This window comes from Nycticebus coucang, chromosome 10 (assembly GCF_027406575.1).
Source record: "Nycticebus coucang isolate mNycCou1 chromosome 10, mNycCou1.pri, whole genome shotgun sequence".
NCBI lineage: Eukaryota > Metazoa > Chordata > Mammalia > Primates > Lorisidae > Nycticebus > Nycticebus coucang.
In genome coordinates, this window is record NC_069789.1 from 81,457,248 (window position 1) to 81,481,561 (window position 24,314).

At 40.2% G+C, this 24,314-nt stretch overlaps 1 protein-coding gene across 1 annotated transcript in view; it reads right to left on the minus strand.

Annotated features, from left to right (window-relative positions):
• The window catches only part of XPR1 (xenotropic and polytropic retrovirus receptor 1), a 269,974-nt gene extending 256,259 nt beyond the window's left edge, over positions 1–13,715 (minus strand). The window contains exon 1 of the mRNA XM_053605329.1: positions 13,451–13,715. Coding sequence (XP_053461304.1) covers positions 13,451–13,519 — 69 coding nt within the window. The 5' untranslated portion in view covers positions 13,520–13,715. The remainder of the gene's footprint in view (positions 1–13,450) is intronic.
• Positions 13,716–24,314: the final 10,599 nt, after the last annotated feature.

The window sequence follows — 24,314 nt, forward strand, 5'->3', positions numbered from 1 at the left end:
TATAAAGTGAGATAAAGTGTTGATAAACAGGCCTTTATCAATAGGCTTGTTGTAAGGGTCACACGCGATAATTGATTCAATAAACGTGAGGAGCTAAAGGTGACAGACACTGTGCTAGTGATAAATACCTACTGCTCTGTTTGACAAATAGTAAGCATTCAGTAAATATTACCTATTATTATTACTATAGTGCATCAAATCTAAGATGCCACTAATAATAACATACATCATTATTTCATGTGCTTACAGGAATGGAAAAAATGTCTGTCAATTAAACTATGGCATGGCATTAACTGCAAGGCATATCCTGATTTCAGATGTTAAAATATGAAAAAATACATATTAATTCAAGCCTTCATTGTCTTTGGCTATACTACTTTTTTTTTTAATGGCTATATTATTTGGTTTTTCTGTCTTTGGTCTTGCTCTCTCTAATACATCCTCCAAGATCTAAATTATACATCTCACTTTGCACTAACACCTCTCCTCAATCTCTTTTTTTTTTTTCTCCTCAATCTCTTCTTAAAATCCTTGATGGTTCACACTCAGGAAAATGTTTAAACTCCTTAGCATAGTATTCTGGGCCTCTTACCCTCTGATCCCTCCCAGCTGACCTTTCCAACATCACCTTACCAGCTCTCCGACATATCTTCTAAACCAGATTTCATTAACTATCTTTGGATACTTTATCTGCCTAGATTGCCCCCAGTGCCCTCTGCCATCTTCACTATGTGTTAACATCATACACAATCTCCAGTACCCAATTCAAATACCACCTCTATAGATCCTTCCAAGATAATGACTTTGCTCTCTAGGGCACAATCAACTAGTCATTCCTCTGCAAAATAGTCACATTATACTATTAGGAGACCACACAAATTAAGAGCTCCTCAAGGGTAGGGACTAAGTCTTAGTTACTTCATCTCTAGCACTTCTCACAATTCTGACGGTATAACATGATATTAAGAATCCAGTCTCTAAGCCAGGCACGATGGCTCATACCTATAATTCAGCACTTGGGAGGCCAAGGTCAGTGGATTACCCTGAGCTCAGGGGTTCAAGACCAAGGGTGAGAGCCCATCTCAAAAAAGTAGCCAGGTGTTGTGGTGGGCACCTGTAGTCCCAGCTACTCAGGAGGCTGAGGCAAGAGGATCACATAAGCCCAAGAATTTGAGGCTGCTGTGAGCTATGATGCTATAGCACTCTACCAAGGGTGACAAAGTAAGACTCTGTCTGAAAAAAAGGAAAAACAAAAGGCGGCTCCCATAGCTCAGTGGGTAGGACCTGGCCACATACATAGCGGCTGGCAGGTTCAAATCAGGCCTGAACCAGCTAAAACAATAGGCAACAACAAAAATAGCCAGGTATTGTGGCTGTCACCTGTAGTCCCAGCTACTTGGGAGGCTGAGGCAAGAGAATCACTTAAGCCCAAGAGTTTGAGGTTGCTGTGAGCTGTGAGCTGTGATGCCACAGCACTCTACCCAGGGCGATAGCTTGAGACTCTGTCTCAAAAAAAATTAAAAAAAAAAAAATCCAGTCTGTGAAATAAGACACATCTGTGTTTGAATTCTAGTTCTACCATTCACTAGCTATGTGACCTTAGGCAACCCAGCAATCTACTCAAATTAGTGTCTTCTTGTAACAGGGATAATAAAACCTACTTTGGAGGGTAAAGATTAAATGTAAAATGACTAGCATACTAAAGCACACAATAAACATTAGCTATTGTTATTGTAATTATAATTGTTTTATAATTGTAAAAAAAGGGAGATGCTCCAGAATAGTTAATATAATAAATTAGTTTACTACATATTCTGATCTTTTCTACCCATATACGCCCTGACTTTGGCTTGGCAACTTGGGTTATATGAGATGCAGGTATGTATTCTTTTATATACTCTTTTATATGCTCTTTGGGAGTGTGAACCTAAGAACAAATGTAACCTGTGCTAACTTCCAAACACAAGTATATTGCAGAGGAATGGCTATTTCATTTTCTTTTCTATTTTTTTTTTTTTTTTAGAACATCTTAAATTTTCAATCCTTTCTTTACAGGTTACCTAGACCACTTTTGATTAAGAAAACTGTAGAAAGTTAGTAACTGCGACAAGCGAACGCCAGGCGGTGGCACATGTCAATTTTCCACAGAGTCCTGCTTTGTGGGGTGTTCGAATGCACTGCTCCGGGTCTCTGCTCACACTTGCTGGAATCAATCATGGCAGATTTTAGTCCACAGGTCACTTTTCCCCTTATTTCTTTGTAAATTCTTCAGCATTCTTACAGAATTTTTTACGGTCCTTAGAGTATTCTTCAGCTAGGTCAGCTGCTTTCCCCGGCTATTTCATTTTCAACCTTCCTGAGTCTTGTTCTCATCCTTGCCTAACCCCTCAAGCCTTACCATAATTTCTTAGTCCTATTTCCTCACTCAAGATAAGTTACTACTTGTGACCATACCTAAACAGGACAATGGCTAACTTTTTCTACTTGAGTAAACATTAACATAATTTACCCAGTCTTTTAATTGGCATACACAAGAGCTATTTTAGGTTATTAATGTGGCCTAATGGATTAGATTCAGATAAATGTATTAGTGCAGAGTATTTGAGTAATTATTAACAAGAACATTTAAATCCCTACCAACTCCTAAAAAGAAAATTAATTCTTAAAATTTAAAAGCAAAGGGAGGCACCTGTGGCTCAAGGAGTAGGGTTCATATACAGGAGGTGACAGGTTCAAACCCAGCCCTGGCCAAAAACTGCAAAAAAAAAAAATTAAAAGCAAAGAAATGTTTATACAGCAATGATAAGCCTCAGCAAGGTACAGCAGTGAGCAGAAGGCCAATATTTCTATTCCAGGCTCTGCTATCAGCTAGTTATAAGACACTGACCACATATCTTTCCATCTCTGCTCTTAATTTAGTCATCTGTAATACAAAGGTGTCTTTCAACTCTAAAACCAATTCTAGGATTAAAAATTAAATTTCACTAGGAAATAGAAAATAAATAAAATTAGATATCCACTAAAAACTCAAACTCACTTAACCCACTCAGACATACTTAAGACTACGCACATCACCACAATTTAAGAAACAAAAAGAATACATAGACAGTTTTTAACTGAGATGAACACAAATTATAAGTGACCAGGAAAACTAATTTAACCTCCCAGCCACATAACTATTCTCACTTGGTTTCCTTAATGCAACAAAGTTAAGAACTATTAAATGCCACAGATAATAAAAGTATTAGCTTGAAATCAACAAAGTCATTTTCCAAGAAAACCTAACTTGACAAGCCTGGAAGGATAAGCTTTGAGGCTCAGTTCTCCTCACAAAAATACTGTTAATCAGTCATTATCTTTTTTTTTTTTTTTTAAGACACAAGTCTCACTATGTTTCCCTCAGTAGAGTGCCATGCATCACAGCTCACAGCAATCTCAAAGTCTTGGGCTCAAGAGATTCTCTTGCCTCAGCCTTCCGAGTAGCTGGGACTACAGGTGCCCGCCACAACCCCTGGCTTTTTGTTGTTGTTGTTGCAGTTGTCATTGTTGTTTAGCTGGCCCAAGTTGGGTTCAAACCCGACAGCTCCAGTGTATGTGGCCGGCTCCTTACACACTGAGCTACAAGCGCTGCCCTAATCAATCATTATCTACTATCATTGAGCTCTATAGAAAAAATAATTTTAACAGCAAATATACTGCTCTTATACTATGTGTTGGACATTGTTCTAAGATCTTTTCATATTTTAATTCATTTAATCCTCATGACAATCCTTTAAACATTTTACTACTATTATTTCCATTTTAAAGATGAGGAAACTGAAGCACAAAAAGGTTAAGTGATATGCCTGAAGTCATCCGGCTCGTAAGATGGTATAGATAGAATATGAACCTAAGCCATCTGACTTCAGAATTTTTTTCTCTGTATTGATAACACATGATATAAAATAATGAACAATAAAATGAATTACAGTGATTGTTAGCCACTAACCAAACCATGACTTGAATCATTTAACCTCTCTAGTCATCATTTCTTACTTAAATAAATAAGAGAATTGGGTTAAATAATCTCTAAAGTTTCTCAGAAGTCTAAAATTCCATGATCTACAGATCTAGAAGCCTAATGCCACAAATGTGGCACAGCAACAAGTATGTCCACTTTTACCTTCCTCTTTTTACTTTTATCATTTTTCTTATGACTCTATTTACTAGCTGCCTATCCAATAAGTTACAGTGATAACCGTGAGGGAAATATAATTTATAATAACCGAGGTGAACTCTATCCTACAGGACACACTGTCTCCAAACTAGACAGACTGAGACCTAGGACTAAAATAGACCAGGCATTGCTGTACAGGATTCTAGAAAGGTTAGTGATGCTGGAGAACAGGTCAGATCATACCTAAATGTATGTATATATAAAGGGTTGTACATATACATAAAAGGTTGAATGTATTCGTTTTTCAAAAGCAGTATGATGTAGAAATAATGAGAATGAGCTCTTAAAATCTCCACAATTAGCTATCCACAATGGTAGTATTAACATAAATCAGTTACTTAATTTCTCTAAGACTCAGTCTCCCCCATCTATAAACAGTACTAACAATCTACTTAAACAAGGTGCTATAAGGAAGAGATGTTTGTTTTTAAAGAGCTTACCATGATGTCTGACACAGTAGGCACTCAAAAAATACCAGCTGTTGTTATTGCCACTACTACCACCACTGTTATTTACAATTCCTGAATAAAAGTAAGAGCTCCATATTCTGCCAGCTACTTGGGAGGGTTGAGCAAGAGGATCACTTGAGCCCAAGAGTTTGAGGTTGCTGTGAGCTATAATGCCACTATGCTGTACAAGGATGATAAAGAGTGAGACTCTGTCTCAAAAAAAAGGGGGTAGGGGATAGATTTAATTTGAAATTCTGGCTCTACTTACCTACTAGGTGGACAGCCTTGAGCACAAGGACCAGTATCTCTAAGCCTAGGTTTTCTCATTAGTAAAGAGGAGATAATAAATCATCTATCTTGCAAAACTGTTGCGAAGATTAAATGAGGTAACATATGTAAAGCAGCTGACAGCCAGTAAATGTTAATTCCTTTCTCCTCCTTGACAGGCTAACTACACTTCTGCTAATTCAATTTAAAGAAAGGAGAGTTGAACTAGAGATCAGATGAAATCCAGGGAAGCCAACTTTCTATTCTCTATTGTCCTTCACTGTGGGACAGATACCAGAGAATCCTCACCCAAAGGATTCCTTTATCCTCTTATGTCCTTGAGAAGACCATCTCCAAACTTTCTGAAAGGTATCCTTCATGAGCTCTGACACACCAACTCTCAAAGTATGGTCCAAGGACACTTAGGGTCTTCAAAACCCTCTCAGGGAACCTAAAAAAAAAGGTCAAAACTATTTTCATAATAATACCACAACTTCGTTTGCTTTTTTCACTCTTATTCTTTCACAAGTATATAAATGGGCTTTTTAAGAGACTACATCAGGCGGTGCCCGTAGCTCAGTGGGTAGAGCGCCGGCCACATACACTGAGGCTGGCAGGTTCGAACCCAGCCAAGGCCAGCTAAAACAAAACAACAATGACAACCTCAACAAAAAAAATAGTCAGGGGTTGTGGCAGGCTATTGTGTGAGTGCCTGTAGAGTGCCTGTAGTCCCAGCTACTTGGGAGGCTGAGGCAAGAGAATAGCTTAAACCCAAGAGTTTGAGGTTACTGTGAGCTGTGACACCATCGAATTCTACCCAGGGCAACAGCTTGAGACTTTATTTCAAAAAAAAAAAAAAAAAGAGGCTACATGAAATGTGATGTCATATCTCTGATGGCTAGTAGAAGGTATGCTTGTATATACTTGTTATATGCATTTTTCATTCTTAATTTCTAATATAGTATACATATCAATGGACAGTGGAATCCTCAATAATTTTTAAGAGAGTTTGGAGGGGTCTTGAGAACAGAAAGTTTGAGAGACACTGCTATAATGTATACAAAAAGCCCACAAAGCACATGGATTACTCTGTGAACCACAACTTTACCAATTTAGCCTAGATAAGTAACTTGTACAATACATCAAAAAACTTCCCAATTTCCTCTGTGATTACACTTCAGTCCTTCGATCTCCAAAAAAGCAATTGTTCGGTATTTATTTATCAACAGTCCATGACTGAACTTAATCTTAAGACACAGCTCCTTATTTCTGGTCCAAAATTTAGTGCTGCAGTTCATCCTCAAGAATTAAGAGATGACTATGTTTACTTACTCAACATATTAAGCCCCCTCTTATAGGGCACACAAAAATTATAATTACACTTTCTTTTGACCTCCAGAAAATAAAGAATTTTTGAAGAATTTTCTGATCAGTCCCTGTACATACCATACTTGCTTGCTGACGAAAAGAAATAAATAGGTGACTAAATTTCAGTCTGACTAAATATATCATTCTTAAAGGTGTATAACAAATTATACACAAATGATCCAAATTCACAACCATATTCCAAATCCTCAATCTTCCCTTTCTATACCACTTTCTAATTTTGAAAACACTATATTGATTGGTAAACGAAACAAAACAAAACAAAAAGGAAAAACAAAACCAAAAAACACACACCAAAAAAAAAAAATTTGAGGGGGGGGCTGATGGTTTTTCCTCTATTTTTAAAGTAATGAGTAATGAAAGAGCTAGAATTTAATGACAAATCCATCAGCCTATAATAGCAAATAGTAAGACCTCTATAAATATTTGTTGAATAAATGATTTTAAGGCATTTGTTTGTGAGTTTTATCTACAAACAAATGGGTTTTGGGTTCTTTTAGCACTTACTAGGTAAGGAAAGACCAGAACAGGTAAATACCCTGAACAAGAACCCTGGTGAATTTTTGACATTGTCTCAATTCCAAAAGCCAGTTAGTTCAATTAACAGGCAACTCACAAACCAGCTTTGGTTAATCTATATAATTCGGGCAAAGTCTTCAAAACTTTTATTATGGCAAATCTCTATCAATTAAAAAAAAAAAAAGAATTTTACTAAGGACCCCAAAATATATGTATATATATTTACAAATTATACCCATCTGGGCCGGGTGCAGTGCTTCATGCCTATAATCCTAGCACTATGGAGGCCGAGGGAGTGGATTGCCTGAGCCAGAGCAAGACCTCTCTCTCAAAATAGGCGGGAGTTGTGGTGGGTGCCTATAGTCCCAGCTTTGAGGCTGAAGCAAGAGAATCACTTGAGCCCAAGAGTTGGAGGTTGCTGTAAGCTATGACGCCACAGCACTCTACCAAAGGCCACAAAGTGAGACTCTGTCTCAAAAAAAAAAAAAATCAAATTATACCCATTTGCACATGTGTGTACATTATAAAACATAAATTTTCTTAAATAGAAGTTGTACAAAGATGAGCTAAGGGGCGGCGCTTGTGGCTCAGTCGGTAAGGCGCCGGCCCCATATACCGAGGGTGGCGGGTTCAAACCCAGCCCCGGCTGAACTGCAACCAAAAAACAGCCGGGCATTGTGGCAGGTGCCTGTAGTCCCAGCTACTCAGGAGGCTGAGGCAAGAGAATTGCTGAAGCCCAGGAGTTGGAGGTTGCTGTGAGCTGTGTGATGCCACGGCACTCTACCGAGGGCTATAAAGTGAGACTCTGTCTCTATAAAAAAAAAAAAAAAAAAAGATGAGCTAAGAATGAAATAAATAATTTTTACATTTCACTTGTAGATACTACAAAAATATTCTTGACCTAAGAAATAATCAACAATGCAAGCTAAAAAGTTTATTTTTATAAATCTTCATTTAACATTTTGTGATACAGCATTTCAAAAGTCTGGTCCAAAGTTCAGGATGTATTTGATTTTAAAACAATTATAATGGCTATAAGCTATAAAACAGACCTCACAAAGGCAGAATACTCTTTTTTTTTTTTTTTTTTTTGTAGAGACAGAGTCTCACTCTACTGCCCTTGGGTAGAGTGCCGTGGTGTCACACGGCTCACGGCAACCTCTACTCTTGGGCTTACGCGATTCTCTTGCCTCAGCCTCCCGAGCAGCTGGGACTACAGGCGCCCGCCACAATGCCCGGCTATTTTTTGTTGCAGTTTGGCCGGGGCTGGGTTTGAACCCACCACCCTCGGCATATGGGGCCGGCGCTCTGCTCACTGAGCCACAGGCGCCGCCCAGGCAGAATACTCTTAACATATATTTTAATGAGTTGGCTTAATAATTTTGAAAATTTTTGGCAAACTTATTGTCAGGTCTATTAAAATACCATCATTTTTATCTGTAATTTGGCCAATGAAAAGGTAATACTACGAGTAGCATCGCCAGCTCTGTCACTTTCTTGTTCACTTGTGGTTGCATTATTGATATTGTTGTTACGGCTTCTTTACCAGAGCCTTTTAACTCATGTCTATTTTCCAAGGTTAGTTTAGTTAAAATTAGATATTTAGAAATTCATTTAACTATGCATCCATAACTGAATTATTTGCTGAAAATAAAGAAGTGAGAAAGCCATTGGCAATCCTTCTGTTTCCCTCAGAATACCTGTATACATACCCCTTAGCAAGATTACTTCATCAATTCATTTATTAAATACTAAGTTTTTTCCCTTTTCTTATACATAAAAATTAACGAAAATAACAGTTATGATGCTATCTTGTCTTACTATACAGGAATTTTCAGCATCCTCATTTGGGGCCTAAAACTCAAATACCTACACCTGAAATCCCCAGCCAGCACAGCTGTCTCTCAGATGCTTCCCAGATTAGGACTGAATTTGAAGCCAGGACTAATTTTCCATGGTCACACCAGGTCAAATAAGATTCTTAGGCTCTTATGATCTGGGCTTTCACCCAAAAACTGATCCAAAACCAACCTTTAGGGATGAACAGACAAGTATAATCTTTCCAGGATACTCACTCTAACACACTCAAAGATAATGAAGAAAAGTTATAGCTTCCTGTCTTTACAACATTCATTCACACACTTAAGAAACATTTGTAAATGCCAGGCAGCTTTCTCACAATTATTTACAGGTGTTCTCTTACATACTACACAGTACTTTCATTTGCAGAAATATCTGAAAGAAAAAGTGTGGTATGTGCCCCATTGGGTGGCCAAACTGGAAATTTCAAACAAGTTCTAACAAGACAAGTTAACCCTAACTAATCAACGTAATACCTTACAGAAATTGAAGCCTGCAACACAAGTGTTCTCATGGGAGAGTCCTATAAATAAAAATTGTAATAATGTTATGGCAATGTTTCCTTATACTTGAAAATAAGGGGAAGTGCAGTTTATACAGAAGCTCTGCCTTTCCCAAATCTTGCAAAAAAAAATTCATGATCATCCCTTTTTATTTAAAATAAATAAGAGAGTTTCACTGGGTTAGTTTTCTATTCACAAGTCAAAATGCCATCAATAATTTTTGAAAGGATATTAATCTAAAAGGATGCTACTAATAACAGTCCTTTAAATTTTACCCTGTTCATAGATTAAACACAAGCCATAAAAATGCACAGAATTTTAGAGCTAGATGGGTTCTTAAATAACATGGGACCATGAACTTAGAAACCATCAAGTCCAATTGTCTCACATTACAAAGAATTTTAAACACCAAAAAAAAAGGAAGTGATTTTTATCAAGATCATACAATGTGACCTGACTTCCAATGCCACACATCCAGTGCTCCAGATACACACACACACACATATACACACATCTTCCTAAACAAGTGGCTTAATCTCTCTCTAGACCTTTGTTTCCTCTCCTGGAAAAACAAGGAGGTAGATAATCTTTAAATTCTCTTTCAGTTCTAAAATGCTGTAATTTAGAGATCTTGCAAAACTAAATACACTGAAAAAAATCATTTGTGTTTCCTGAAGAAACCAAACAAACACAGGACCCTAGGGAAGAAAACGCAAGTCAGCAGCCTGAGATACGAAATATATTCACTTCCTTGCTACTATTCTGTAAAATATTAATGTGGTCATACTAGTCTATTTGGTTAAAAACTGGTCTAAGTTAATTTTGATTAATCAATTACAGAACTGAAAATACATTACTGATTCTAAATCAAAATCAAAATAGCACTCTTATAAAGATTCATTGATGTTCTATTTTATATACCAAGATTTATACTCAAATAGATGGACTGCAAACAGGGATAGTCTCTGCTCATTTGTGTTTATTCTTTGAAAACACTACTCACAAATGGACAGATTTTCTTTACATGGTTTCTCCATGTTCTGTTCTTTTATGCTTATGTGCTTTATTACCCTGCCTGTGAAGACTGAATTTATGAACTCCACAATTTACTTTTTAATTAAAAATTATAATAATTTTCTGTGTAGTACTGATGGCTTATTATCATTAATAATTTTAACAACCCAAGGAGTAAAGGCAAATTAAATAGTTAAATCAAAAACTATGAACCAGAATGGACCTTGAAAACCTCTGGCCCTATATTCTTATTTTATAAAAGAAGAAACAGTCCTGAAAAGGCAAAAAGATTGTCCCTTAGATCTAATGGCTAATATACACAAGAACTAGCACTTATTGTTTTACCATGTATACATAATAATGCATATGATTAAATGCTACATCTAATTATGGATGAAAAACAAAACTTTCACCTTCCATCTAATCTGCTTATTTCAAGTAATATTTAATATAGCAAAACAACATAAAAACCAAGTAATTGGACAGTTCATTTTGGTTCACAGCATTAGAAAGCACCCTTGGCTAGAAACCAAGGATAATACACCAAAATTTCACCATCAACACTTGAGAAATAAATTAAGCATCTGTTTTACTGAGAGTGTTTTAAGAGCATCATCTTCACATGAGAAAGTACTTACTATTGTATTACACGGTCTTTTTCTGTGTAAAACTAACATTTTTATGTATGTCCTTTTCCCCAAAGTTTTTATGCTGCTAAGGTCCCTAGACTCTAAAGACTCTTATTTATACCTCATTATTATTTTTAAAGGAATAGCACCAGCTCTTCAGAAACAATATACTACACAGTATTCCAAACCTATAAAAATTTCTTAAATGGCTCCAACTCACAAAGAAACCTGCCCCTTATTTAATTTTGCCTACCAAACAATGAGTTTATCCAGGACAGGGGTTACATAGTAGTTAACTCTCTGTAGAATCCATTTCAATTAGCCATATACATGAATTTTTCTTTTTCTTTTTCAGAGACAGGGTCTTGCTCGTCACAGGCTGGAATGCAATGTGGTGTAATCATAGCTAACTGCAACCTCCAACTTCCAGCCTCAAGCAATCCTCCCACCTCAACTTCCCCAATAGCTAGGACCACCACCTCAGACTATGTTTTTTATTTCATTACAGAGACAGAGTCTCACTTCATATGTTGCCCAGGCTGACCTCAAACTGGTCTCAAGCATTTCTCTTGCCTTGGCCTCCCAAAGACCTGGGATTACAAGCATGAGACAGCATGCTCAGCCCAAAAAATGAATTTTTCAAAACATAATTTATAAATGGCTGAGAAAGATAATGCCATCACGAATACATTCAATAATTTTATTCCTCTCTGACCAACCTAGAGTAAACATTTAGGAATTGTATCCAAACAGACTATGCGAATGAAAAGACCCAGAATCACTGTGGTTACTCCAGTCACAAAGCTGACATTACAAATCAGGAGGGAACTGCATTTTCAAACTAAATCTTACACCTCCCTTTCCAGCCCCAGATATTCCAAGTTAATACAATTCTATGAAATAGTGAAGTGTTGAAATACTTAACATGAATCACAGCGTACATTCAGCCACTATTATATCTGCCCAAATCAAGCATTCCACACTATATGACAAGTATAAGATATGCTTCAGCATGCTCCCATGCCTCTATAAAGAACTGGCAGTGGTGCTGAAAATTACTACTAGAAAGAAGAAAGACCAATACCCTTCTTTCAATAAAAACCATCATTTGGACGCTAGCCAAGGTTTAAAAACTAACCAAATGTTATTAAAAACAATAAATCAAAAACTCTACAGGCTGAAATGTTAGTTCCTTGTTTCACTGTTACTTACAAAATGTGGCCACAAAACACTATCAGAGAATTAAGTAACAAGAAAGCATTCATAACTCTAGGCCTTTCATTTCTGGCAATAATCAAATACCGTATTGCTGCAAGTGAATTTATTTCACAATCTTCAAGATTGTGCTTAACCTACCCACATCCCTTTCTCTGTCTTCTTCAAGTAGTACAATAGCTATATGAATAAATAAACTCACTGCTATTGCCTAAATCTATCTCTAAACTTACAAGAAAATTAAATAGAGAATTAAAATAGTTTAATTCATAAAATCTAGCTAGCATATGTATGTACATATTGATTTTATATTCTTTGTTCCTGCATGTAACATAGACATGAATTCCTGGAGGTTATGGGTCTTTCTCTATGCAGGAGCTGAATTGCTAGCTACTGAGAATAACCTATTGCTCTGCTTAAAGTCCTTCTAAATATCTTGCCTTCTAAATACAAAAATGGGTTCATTACCTTTACTTTTTCCTGCCTTAATGTAAGGTTCATTATTATTATTACTATGTATTAAATATCTTCCAGGAGCTGTTATCACAGATCGGGAGGGAAGGGGGAACATTTCTGTAATAGGCAGGTAATGTATATTACTTACAATATAGCAATTCTCTGCCTAGCTAACAAAACTTATAGGAAAACCTGAAAATTTAAGTAATTCTCTTCCCTCCTTTCTCTTCCCTCCATTCCAAAACAACAGGAGAGCCAAAATCAAAGATGGGATTACTCTGTATACTTTATGCAATCACCATTTTATTATCAAAACAGAACAGTTGATCGTATTTGCAGACTATAACCACTGCATATGTGATGTACACTTAAGTCAAGTTTCAACCCTGTTACAAAGCCTTTGTCAACAGAGGGCAAGTGGGGCAAAGCCGAAGAGCTCTGGGGAATGAAGGAAATCATTGGAGGGGCTTATCTCAGAAGAGAAGGAAGGATTCCTTGGTGAGAGGTGAGCAGAAGACCTAACTAACCTTGGCGAGGAGGGGCTCGCCCAGGGTGGGGACAAGAGGTCAGGGTAAGCGGGGAGGAGATTAGCGCGGAACTGCCGCCACCGGGGGCTGCCCTTGCACGCGCGACTCCCCCACCAGCGGCTCGCCTCCTACCACCACTCACCAGCCCCGGCCCGGGCCATGCCCTTCCTCCGGGCCCGCCGGCCGCATATCCGTTACCCCGGCGGCAGCGGGGCCGCGGGGGAGGGGAAGGACAGCCGGCCAGGAGGGGGCTGGCCGCAGCGGGGATGCCGCAGTGACTCCCCGCGGCAGCGGGTCAAAGTCTGCCCTGGCGCGGAGCGGCAGCACGCGCGGAAGGCTGCGGTGGAGGTCAGCACGGCCGAGACGGTGGCCCCTCCGAGTCCTCCCACACCCCGACCGCCGCCGGTACCTCATACTGGATGTATTGCTTCCTCCACTCGGGAGTGATGTGCGCGGATAGGTGCTCGGCGAACTTCATCCTGCCGCTTCCCTCTCACTCCCACTCGGGTCCAGCAGCTACAGGCAGCGGCGGCGGCGGCAACAGCGACTCCGACTCCTCCCCACATGGGCCCAGGCGCGGCGCGGCGCTGCGCTTCTCTCCTCCTCCGCCGCCGCCGAGATCTCCTCAGAGCCGCCCGCCCGCCATCTTCCTCCTCCTCTCCATAGCCCCGCCCTGCCCCGCCCTCTAGACGTCATCGCCATGGTAACCGCCTACACCGCCCCAGCGGCGGGGGTGGTATAAGGGGCGGGGTTGGTTATATTCCACAGGACTCCGCCCTTTCTGGGCTGGACGTGCTAGAGGCACCTCCCCTGACCCCTTCAGTCTGGCTCGTGTTGGCCTACAGCTGCTCTCTACCGCCTGCCTGGGAATTCGCAGTGTTGTTAATGCAATTAATATTAATACCGTGGCAACAATAATCCACCCAAGACGCTCATATTGACAACTGTGCAAATATTTTTCCATTTTAATATTTATTCTTCATAAAACCTTTAAAGATGAATCAGCACTAATCCAAATTGAGTAGCTAAAACAGATAGTTAAGGTCCAAATGTATTTAAAGGAACAGTATTTTACATGCTCTAGGTGTTCAGTAAGTGCTTGTCGAATTTAATTAAAGATATCATTGCCAGAAAGTGCACACTGCTTCTGAATTTCAATTCAATTGTCCAGTCCCAGAACTACAAGAAAGGCCAATAACTACACCTGGACCCAGACCAGCAGTGGGGGTACCAGCCGTACTTGTGATTGAACTTCTTGGGGGTTGAGGGTAAAGGTTAGGAGGGAAGCCAATGTTGGGAGGAAAGAGAATCCCCTAGAAGTACAGTACCGAGCCCACCACCAGTGAAACCAGAAATGAGCCCAGCATCCAGGCTGAACTGTCCCTGGAGAAAATGGAGAAGCAATCACTCACATAGCTCTTCACTGCATTAAGTGTGAGTGATTGTCCCGAAGGACTGGTTTAAACCAGAAACCCAGATCCCACCTTGGGTGGAGAGGCTCTGGATAAAAGTAATAGTTAACGTTTATTGAATACTCACTGCCCTGTACCAACCATTTCTCTAACCCCCTTAGTTGTACTTTGTCCTTCTACTCTGACAATTTGTTTTTCTGTTGTTGTTTTTTTTTGGGGGGGGGGTTGAGACAGAGTCTCACTATGTAGCCCTCAGTAGAGTACCCAGGCGTCACAGCTCATAGCAAACTCTTGAACTTAAGCAATTCTCTAGCCTCTGCCTCCCAAGTAGCTGGGACTATAGGCGCCCGCCACAAAGCCCAGCTATTTTTTTGTTGTTGTTGCAGCCGTCAGTGTTGTTTAGCTGGCCTAAGCAGGGTTCAAACCCTCCAGCCCCAGTGCATGTGGCTGGCGCCAGTAACCACTGTGCTACGGGGCTAACTAAGGCAATTTGGATGAGACCCAAAGATTTACTAGGGGACTACTATGCCTGAGGCAGTGTTCTGAGATATCAATCTCTGCTGTTGTCTTTTTCTTCCCCCTTTGTACTTTTCCCCTTTCCATTCTCCTTAATCCATGTCAGTAGGGATTGCGGAGAGGGATAAGACATGATGGAAAATAGACATAGGCTATGAATCTTCCTGGCTTTTGTTGTGCAAAAGCCTCAACCTCTGATGGAAGGGTTTTCAGGGTCAAAAAATAAGAGTGAAGACTCCTCATCTCAGACCCATACCCCTAAGCCCATCATAAAGATTCTCCTCTACTAGAGGTAAACATTGCCGGGAGAAAGAGGCAGACAAAGAGAGGTTTACACTATCCAGGAAGAGGCACAACCACAAAAAGGAAATGGTTGCCTGTTATGCTTAGAAGACAGAACCAGGGTCAGCTGTAAGAAATATTCCTAGGCCTTTGCCAGACATGAACTAGAATGGTAGACTCTTAGGAGGAACCTTCATGGACCATGGCACAGAATACCTCTAGGCCTTAATCGTGCACAAATTCTGGAACCATAGCCCAACCCAGCGCAGAAAGAAAACCCTCAAAACGAGCTCTGAAACCAATAATTCTTCATTTTTCTCATGCCGAATCCAGAGCCCTGCCACCCAGGACATCAAAAAAAATCTTAATTTATCCACAGAAGTAAACTTAATAACAAATTTCCTTATTCCTAGTGTTATTTCCAAATATTTCACCAACAAAACTGTTAATTATTTAATATTTACTGAACACCTACTCTCTGATTAACTCTAAATCAAAAGTGCATCCTGCCTTAGACTTTCCTTTGTGAATAGGCAAAAAATTCCTCATTTAACACAACTTCATTGAGCATTACAATATTCCAGTCATGCCACTATGTATTCAATCGGAAACTTCACCCTCAAGGCCACGTGTGGCCCTCAGATCCCCAAGTGCAGCTCTTCCCATAACTCCCAACTTCACAGGACAAATCCCTTTATTAAAAGGATTTCTTCAATAGAATTTGGATTCAGTAAAAAGGCCATACACAAGGATGGTGAAGACCACATGCAGCCTGAAGGCCACAGATTCCCCACCCCTTGTAAGAAAGCAAACATCCATTTGACCCACAAATAAAGGATGGTTTCACAGAGAAGCTGATTTTGAAATTCTGTCCTAGCTAACAATCTGATAAGGAACAAGACACCCCAAAAATCTCAAAGGCAAGAAGCAAAAAGTCCAAATTGTTAAAGAAAGACAAGAAGTTGTCTGATCAGAATATCCTTTAAGGCAGTCCAGTGTCCCCTCCTCAAGGAAACTCTCCCTGCCCTCTCACTTTCTTTTTTGTCGTTGTTGTTTGTTTGTGCCAGAGCCTTACTCTGTCACCCTGGGTAGAAAGTGTTGTGGTCTCGTAACTCATAGCAACCTCAAACTCCTGGGCTTAAGCGATCCTCTTGTCTGGGCCTCCCTGAGTAGCTGGGTGTGCACCACTATGCCCAGCTAATTTTTTTATTTTTAGTAGAGATGTTCATGCTCAGGCTGGTCTTGAACCTGTGAGCTTCAGGGATCCACCCACCTCAGCTCCCAACTGGCCTCTTCTCTCTCCTTCTTTCATTCTTTCTCCAGTCTGGCTCCCAAAACACCCTGGTGCTTTCCTCTCACCGGATTATCAATAAAAATTTGTATCACACAATGAGCTCTTTGAAGACATATTGCTCATGTTCCTTGTTTTCTTCAGTTTAGCACCGTGCATGGCACTCAAACATTCAAAAAGTGTTGAAAAAACAAAGGACAGGCAGGGGAAAGAGGAAGGAAAGAACAGGCCACATGGAGGGAAGTTGCAGGAAATAAAGTTAGAAAAGATGGTGAAGGAATAGGTCATGACAGCATAGGCAGTGTGGATCTTTTAAGAAGCTTAAGTAGGGCGGCGCCTGTGGCTCAGTCGGTAAGGCGCTGGCCCCATATACCGAGGGTGGCGGGTTCAAACCCGGCCCCGGCTGAACTGCAACCAAAAAATAGCCGGGCGTTGTGGCAGGCGCCAGTAGTCCCAGCTACTTGGGAGGCTGAGGCAAGAGAATCGCTGAAGCCGAGGAGTTGGAGGTTGCTGTGAGCTGTGTGATGCCATGGCACTCTACCGAGGGCCATAAAGTGAGACTGTCTCCACAAAAAAAAAAAAAAAAGAAGAAGAAGCTTAAGTAGTAACTGACTAACACAGGTTTGGGAAAGCAGTGTAGTATAGCTTCTTGATTTTGAACTCTAGCTCTAGGAACAAACAGGCCTAAATTAAAATCCAAGCTCTGGCATTTATAAGCTGTTTGGCCTTGGACAAAGTACTTTAGCTATTAAAGCCCCAATTTCCTCATCTCTCAATTGAGGACTGTAATATCCCCCTTACAGGTTGTTTTGAGGATTAAATGAAATTCATGTATAAAACACTTAGCACAGTGACTGACCCCTGGTTTATGCACTTTATCATTGTTAGCTCCTCAAAAGCCTCTGTCAGCAATGTAAAAGGTGGTCTAGAATGGGGACAAACTTAAGACCACTTTATTAACAAGCCCCCTATGTATGTGACCCTTAGTATGTGCCAGGCACTGTTCTAAGCACTTTACAAATGCAAATTTATTTAATCCTCACAAGAACCTTAGGCAGTAACTACTAGGTACCATTTACTCATTTGAGAGAAGAGTAAACTCAAGATAGAGAGGTTAAGCATCTTGCTCAAGATTACCCACCTGTAAATGATAGACCTGGGTTTGAACCCTGGCAACCCAGCTACAGAGTTCTTGCTAATGAGCACTATTTTGCTGCCTATTGATGCAACAGCTCAAGCTGGATAATGGACAGGGGAGGAGTGACATGTGACTCTAACTCTAGAGACTGAATAGATGATGCTCCCATAAACTGAGAGAAGGAAGGAAAGTCGAGAGTAGGTTTGGGGCATTATTGGATGTGTTAAATATTAAGGAATCCATGGGACAGGCATTATTTCAGTTGGAAATACTAATCTAGAGGTCCCATCTGAAAAGTGAGGCACCATTTGCTTTTCAGTAGTAAGTCTGCTGAGGGAGAGAACACAGAAAGAAATGGAAAAGAGGCCAAGGAAACATCCTGGTATGAGCCTGGTGAAGAGGCTCGGCCAAGAAAGGAGGCTGAGATGTGGCCAGAGTGGGCAGCAAGACAATTAGGAGAGAGTAGTGTCAAGGGAGCCAACAAAAGATGAAAGTTTCATAAAGGAGCTGAGGTCAACAGTGACAAATAGAGAAGTTTAGCAGAGTGACTTCTAAGCCTTTGGGTTTAGCAAATAGAGTCAGAAAAAATGACTTTGATAGCACAAAGAGCTGTGAGAAGTTGAGTAGTGAATGGAATTTTCTTTTTGTTTACCCTAAATTGTATTTATTCTGTGAACAGGTTGTAGGATGGCCGGGAGTGAGAATTTAATAGTAGTCTCAGAAATTTATCTAGAAATTCATATGTGCTGAGTCTGAACACTTTATATTTATCATACTTAATTCTAAGTTTGAGAACAGTTATACTTACCACAAAGTAACTGTTGTAAAACTTAGAATTATATGTGATAAATATAAAGTCAAACTGTTGCTTGAAAAAACAAGACTGGTGATCATGCTGAAAGGTGAGGAACTGACCTGCAGAGAGATCAAATCTCAAGCCACACCTCCTGTTGAAGCTGAATAAGCTAGGATGGCACGGGAATGTAGATCATGTTTCCAGTGTAGCTCAGACCCAGAAGTGTATGGGGCCCAGTCCAACTTTCAAATATGATGGCCTTACGGGCCCAGTAAGGGTTTAACAGATGGGCTTCAAATGGCTCATGAGCCCCCTAAAATTACATGCAAAACTTTGTTTATTATGTGAATATCTTTCTGATAAAGTTTCTACATCATTTTTTAAAGATTTGCATAACCCAAAAATATTTAGAACTGCACCAGAGCACTAATCTTTCCGTACCCCCAAAAATTAACATAAAGAATTTACCAATGAAGTTTCAAGCTATTTTAGCTATTCCATTTAGTAGTCTCTAGCATCAATTTTATTATGACACAATTTTGATTAAGTATATTTAGGGTTTTTTTTTAAAGAATCAATGGTATTTTATAAGTTACAAGAGAGAAATAATATTCATTCATTTGTTTTAATGAATATTTTATTGAGCAACTACTTTTTTTTTGAGACAGGGTCTTACTCTGTCATCCTGGCTAGAGTACAATGGTGTCATCATTGCTCACTGAAACCTCCAACTCCTGGGCTGAAGCAACACTCCTGCCTCAGCCTCCCAGGTAGCTAGGACAACAGGCATCCAGCATCGTACCTGTCTAATTGTTCTATTTTTTGTAGAGATGGGATCTCCCTCTTACTCAGGCTAATCTCGAACTCCTAACTTTAAGTAATCCTCCCCCCTCAGTCTCTCAAAGTGCTAGGATTACAGGCGTGAGCCGCTGTACCCAGCCTGAGCAACTACTTTTTACCAGCACTATTCAGAGCACTATGGGTAGATCAACGACTAAAACAAAGTCCCTGACCCCTTGAAGCTTGCTTTCAGATAGGAGGATATAGACATCAAACAAATAAATCAGTGGATGTGTGTGGAGAAATATAAAGCAGCATAGGGATAGAAAAAAATACTACATGAGTTTATATAGGAGATTGGGGAAAGACTTGATCTTTACTTATACTTATCTTACTGATAAGATGAGGAAATCAGAAGAAAGGAAGGAAGGGAATTGTGTATATTTGGGTTGGAGAGGGGTGAGGTGGGGTGACAGGATTCAAAGCTGAAGAATCTGCAAATGCAGAGGCCCTGAGACTAGAATGTACTGAGCATGTTTTGGGGGGTTTTTTTCTGTTTTTTTGTTTGTTTGTTTGTTTTTGAGACAGAGTTTCACTTTGTCACCCTCAGTAGAGTGCTGTGACATCACAGCTCACAGCAACCTCAAACTCTTGGGCTCAATTGATTCTCTTGCGTCAACCTCCCGAGTAGCTGGGACTACAGGTGCCTGCCACAATGCTTGGCTATTTTTTAAAGACCAGGCTCTCACTCTTGCTCAGGCTGGTCTCAAACCCAGCTCTGGTGAGCTCAGGCAATCCATCCGCCTCAGCTTTCCAGGGTGCTAGGATTACAGGTGTGAGCCACTGCTCCCAGCCTATACTGAGCAAGTTAATGGAACAGCAAAGATGCCTGTGAAGCTAGAGCATGTTTCCAGAGAAGAGAGGGAAGGTCAGACAGGGTGTTGGGAGCCATATTGGTTGGGTATCATAGGCCAGAGTAAAGACTTGGGGATTTTGATTGTTGGTTTGGGGGCTTTTGTTTGTTTGGGGTTTTTTTGCCTTTACACATGATAATAACTACCTTTTTTCCTCTAAGTATATTTTAAATTGTAGTAAAATATATAATAACATATAATTTGCCATTTTAACCATTTATGAATGTACAATTCAGTAGCATTGCACACATTCACACTGTTGTACAACCATCACCACTACCCATTTCCAGAATTTTTTTCATGATCCCAAACTGAAACTCTATACCCATTAAATAATAACTCCCCATTCCTCCCTCTCCCCAGCTCCTGATCATCTCTATTCCACTTTCTATCTCTGTTAATTTGCGTGTTCTAGATACTGCATATATGTGGAATCATACAATATTTGTCCTTATGTGTCTGGTTTATTTCCCTTAGCATAATCTTTTGAAGGTTTATCCATGTTGTGGCACGTAGCAGAAGGCTGGACAATATACCATTGTGTGTATGTACTGCATTCTGTTTATCCATCGCTCTGTTGATTTTTTTTTTTGAGATAGAGTCTCACTTTGTCACCCTCTGTAGAGTGCTGTGAAATCACAGCTCACAGCACCCTCAAACTCTTGGGTTCCAGTGATTTTCTTGCCTCAGACTCTCAAGTAGCTGGGACTACAGGCACCTGCCATATGCCTAGCTATTTTTTTAGAGATGGGGGTCTCACTCTGGTTCAGGCTTGTCTCGAACCTGTGAGCTGAGGCAATCCGCCCACCTTGGCCTCCCAGAGTGCTAGGATTACAGTGGGGAGCCACCTGAATTGTTGACTGACATTAGGGTTGTTTCTATTATGCAGCTATTGTGAATAATGCTGCCATGAACATTGGTGTACGTGTGTCTGCTTGATTCCCTATGTTAAATTCTTACGAGCTTATACCTACCCCTAGAACTGTTGGACCATATATGGTAATTCTATGTTTAACTTTTTGAGAAAATGGAGGGTTTTGAGTAACATCATCAGATAAGTCCTATACTTTTTTGCTTGTGGAAAATAGTCTTCAGAGGAGGAAAGGAAGAAGCAGGGTTTTCTAGTGTCCTGGGGCTGTCATAATAAATGACCCCAAACTGCATGCTTAAAAAGATGGAAATGTATTCTCTCATGGTTCTAGAGGCGAGAAGTCCAAAATCAAGATTTTGGCAGGCTTGTGCCTTCCAAAGGCTCCTGCAGGGAATCTGTTCCAGGCCTCTCCCGAGCTTCTATTGTCACTGGCAACCCTTGGTGTTCTTTGGCTTGCAGCTGCTTTACTCCAGTCCTGCCTCTGTCATCACACGCTGTTCTCCCTGTGTGTCTCTGCATCTTCACACAGTGTCTTCCGTCTTTGGATCTGTTTTCTCTTCTTGTAAGGACGCCAGTCTTATCAGAGCAGGACCCACTCTGCTCCAGTAGACCTCATCTTACCTTGGTTACATTAGCAAAGACCTTTTTTTCTGAACAGATCATATTAACTGGTCCTGAGGATTAGGATTTCTGTGTATCTTTTTGAGGGGCACAAGTCAACCCAGGAGAGACTAGTAAAGACACTTTTGAGATAATCCGAAAGAGAGACGATTGCACTTGAACCAGGCATAAGCAGAGTTGGGAAGGTGAGGAGGAATCTGCAAAGGAGACTGGATGAGAGGATGTCCATGCAATGAAACTAGATCATTCTGTCAGGAAATGTAACCATACAGGGGAGCAGAGTAATAAGGGGATGACTAGATTAGAGCGTAAGAACAGATGAATTTTTAGTGGTAGAAATAACACTGTGTATATATATTCTCATGGGAATGATTCAGTAATAAAAGAAAAAATGATTATCTAGGAAAGAAAGAAAGGCAACACACATTTTCTCTGCATAAAACCAAAATGTACACGTGGTTGAATAGTGAGACAGTATCAAGAAAGATGGCCCAAATAGTTTTCTCTGGATTCAAGATTTTACACAACTTTTATGCCTTGCACTTCTCCATGTTGCTTTTCATTTTTATGAAGGGCCTTTATCAAATCTACAAAAACAATAAGGGTTTTATTTTAATAACCCCAGAGGCAGTGATATCTAATAAGTATCAAAAAATGTCTCTATAGCATTTGATACTGCAAGCTACAAGAAAGAAACCAGGGGACCAAGAGATATGGAAAATCTATGGGTGGAAGCTCAAGCAAGAGCCCAAAGAAGGTAAAATAGTACAGACAAAGTGGGGGACTAATCTTTAAAAGGAGTAGAGACCTGACACCATTGGAGACTTGGGGTGGGAGTGGTAGAAATAGTTGGGGCAAATGTACATACATGAGTTAATAGATCTATGGAAAAGGCATTAAGGGAGCTTACATGTAAAGGAGACAAGTTAATCCATTTCCTTGGGGAAGTGGGGGCAGAGTTGGGTAGGAGGTAAGGGAGCAGCACTGAAGCCCCCTTGTAATAAAGTCAATTGGGATGGTTTTACCAGTTATTTCTGACAGTTCAGAGCAGGAGTTCAGAGAAAGGATAGATGAATTGATCCACGGTTAGGAACTGAAGAAATTGCTTCAGGACAAGGAGGTAAAGACATTGAGGTCATAATCAAAACAGTAACAACAAAGATTTGTTGTATCATATGCATTATTTAATTTAATTCTCATAGTAATGAATAAGGATTAAAAGGGTATTAGGATAAAATATCATAGAAAATGAGAAGCATAACAAAGAAAATATCTCCATTATACAGATGAGAAAACTGAGGCTTAGAGGTTGTGGTAGATGTTGGTCAGGTTCCAGATAGTGTTGCCTTCCTAGATGGCAGAATCCCCCATCTCTTAAGTCTCGATAGGAGGCAAGACTCTGTGGAGGCTCCCACTATGCCTAAATTGAGCAGCTATCCCAAACCCAACTCCTGGCAAGAAACATGTAGTCTGGATTTGGCCAAGAAAATGCTCCTGCCAGTGATTTTACCCATGTGAAAGTATTCAATGACAGCAATAGGCAGAGTACATTCTCCTGAGTAGAAGCCATAACAGATTTAAGAATCCAGCAGTGAATAGGGGCGGCACCTGTAGGTCAAGGAATAGGGCTCTGGCCCCATATGTTGGAGGTGGCAGGTTCTGCCTTTTTCCTGCATTCGCTTACCTATCTTCACATTAATGCTGTGAGCTCCCAAAAGCCATCCAATACAATTTATTTCTGTTTAACCAGAGTCAGATTTTCCTCTTTGTAGCCAACAACACTGAACAGGTCATAGAGATTAAAAATTCTGCCGTTGGCTTGGTGCCCATAGCTCAGTGAGTAGGATGCCAGCCACGTACACCAAAGTTCAAGCCCAGCCCGGGCCAGCTAAACAATGACAACTGCAACCAAAAAATAGCCAGGCATTGTGGCAGGTGCCTGTAGTCCCAGCTACTTGGTAGACCAAGGGAAGAGAATTGCTTAAGCCCAAGAGTTTGAGGTCACCGTGAGCTGTGATGCCACAGCACTCTACCGAGGGCAACATAGTAAGACTCTGTCTCAAAAAAAAAAAAGAATTCTGCCCTTGGCTATTGACAAGGAGGTACTCAATATTATCAGATACACAGAATGATTCCCTATGGATGTCAGTCAACCTCTTTTCCCAGCAACCCTGGCGCTTGGCCAATGGGCTTATGGATAAAATAGCTGTAGTAGCAGGGATGGAGGACATGCAGAGACTCAAAAGTATTGCCTTACCTTCACCAAGGCTGATCTGGCAACTGTCAATTGTTTAAGCTGATGGCAACAGAAACCAACACGAGTCCCTAATGCAATACCACATTCCAGGTAGAGATAGACCAGTCAGATACGTGGTGGCAGGTTAATTACATTGACCTCTTTCCTTCATGCAGATAAGGGAGAGAGGGAATAACTTATCTTCACCAGATACTCATTCTAGATGTGTATTTACCTTTCTTCTAGCTATGTTTCAGCCAGCAATACTGCCTGTGAACACCTTTATTCATCATCACAACATCTCATTCAAAATTGCTTTTACCAAAGAAGAAAGATGTCTATGAATTTCACTGGTCTCACCATGTATCTCATCACCCACAAGCATATGCTCTTGCAGAATGGTTGAATAACCTACT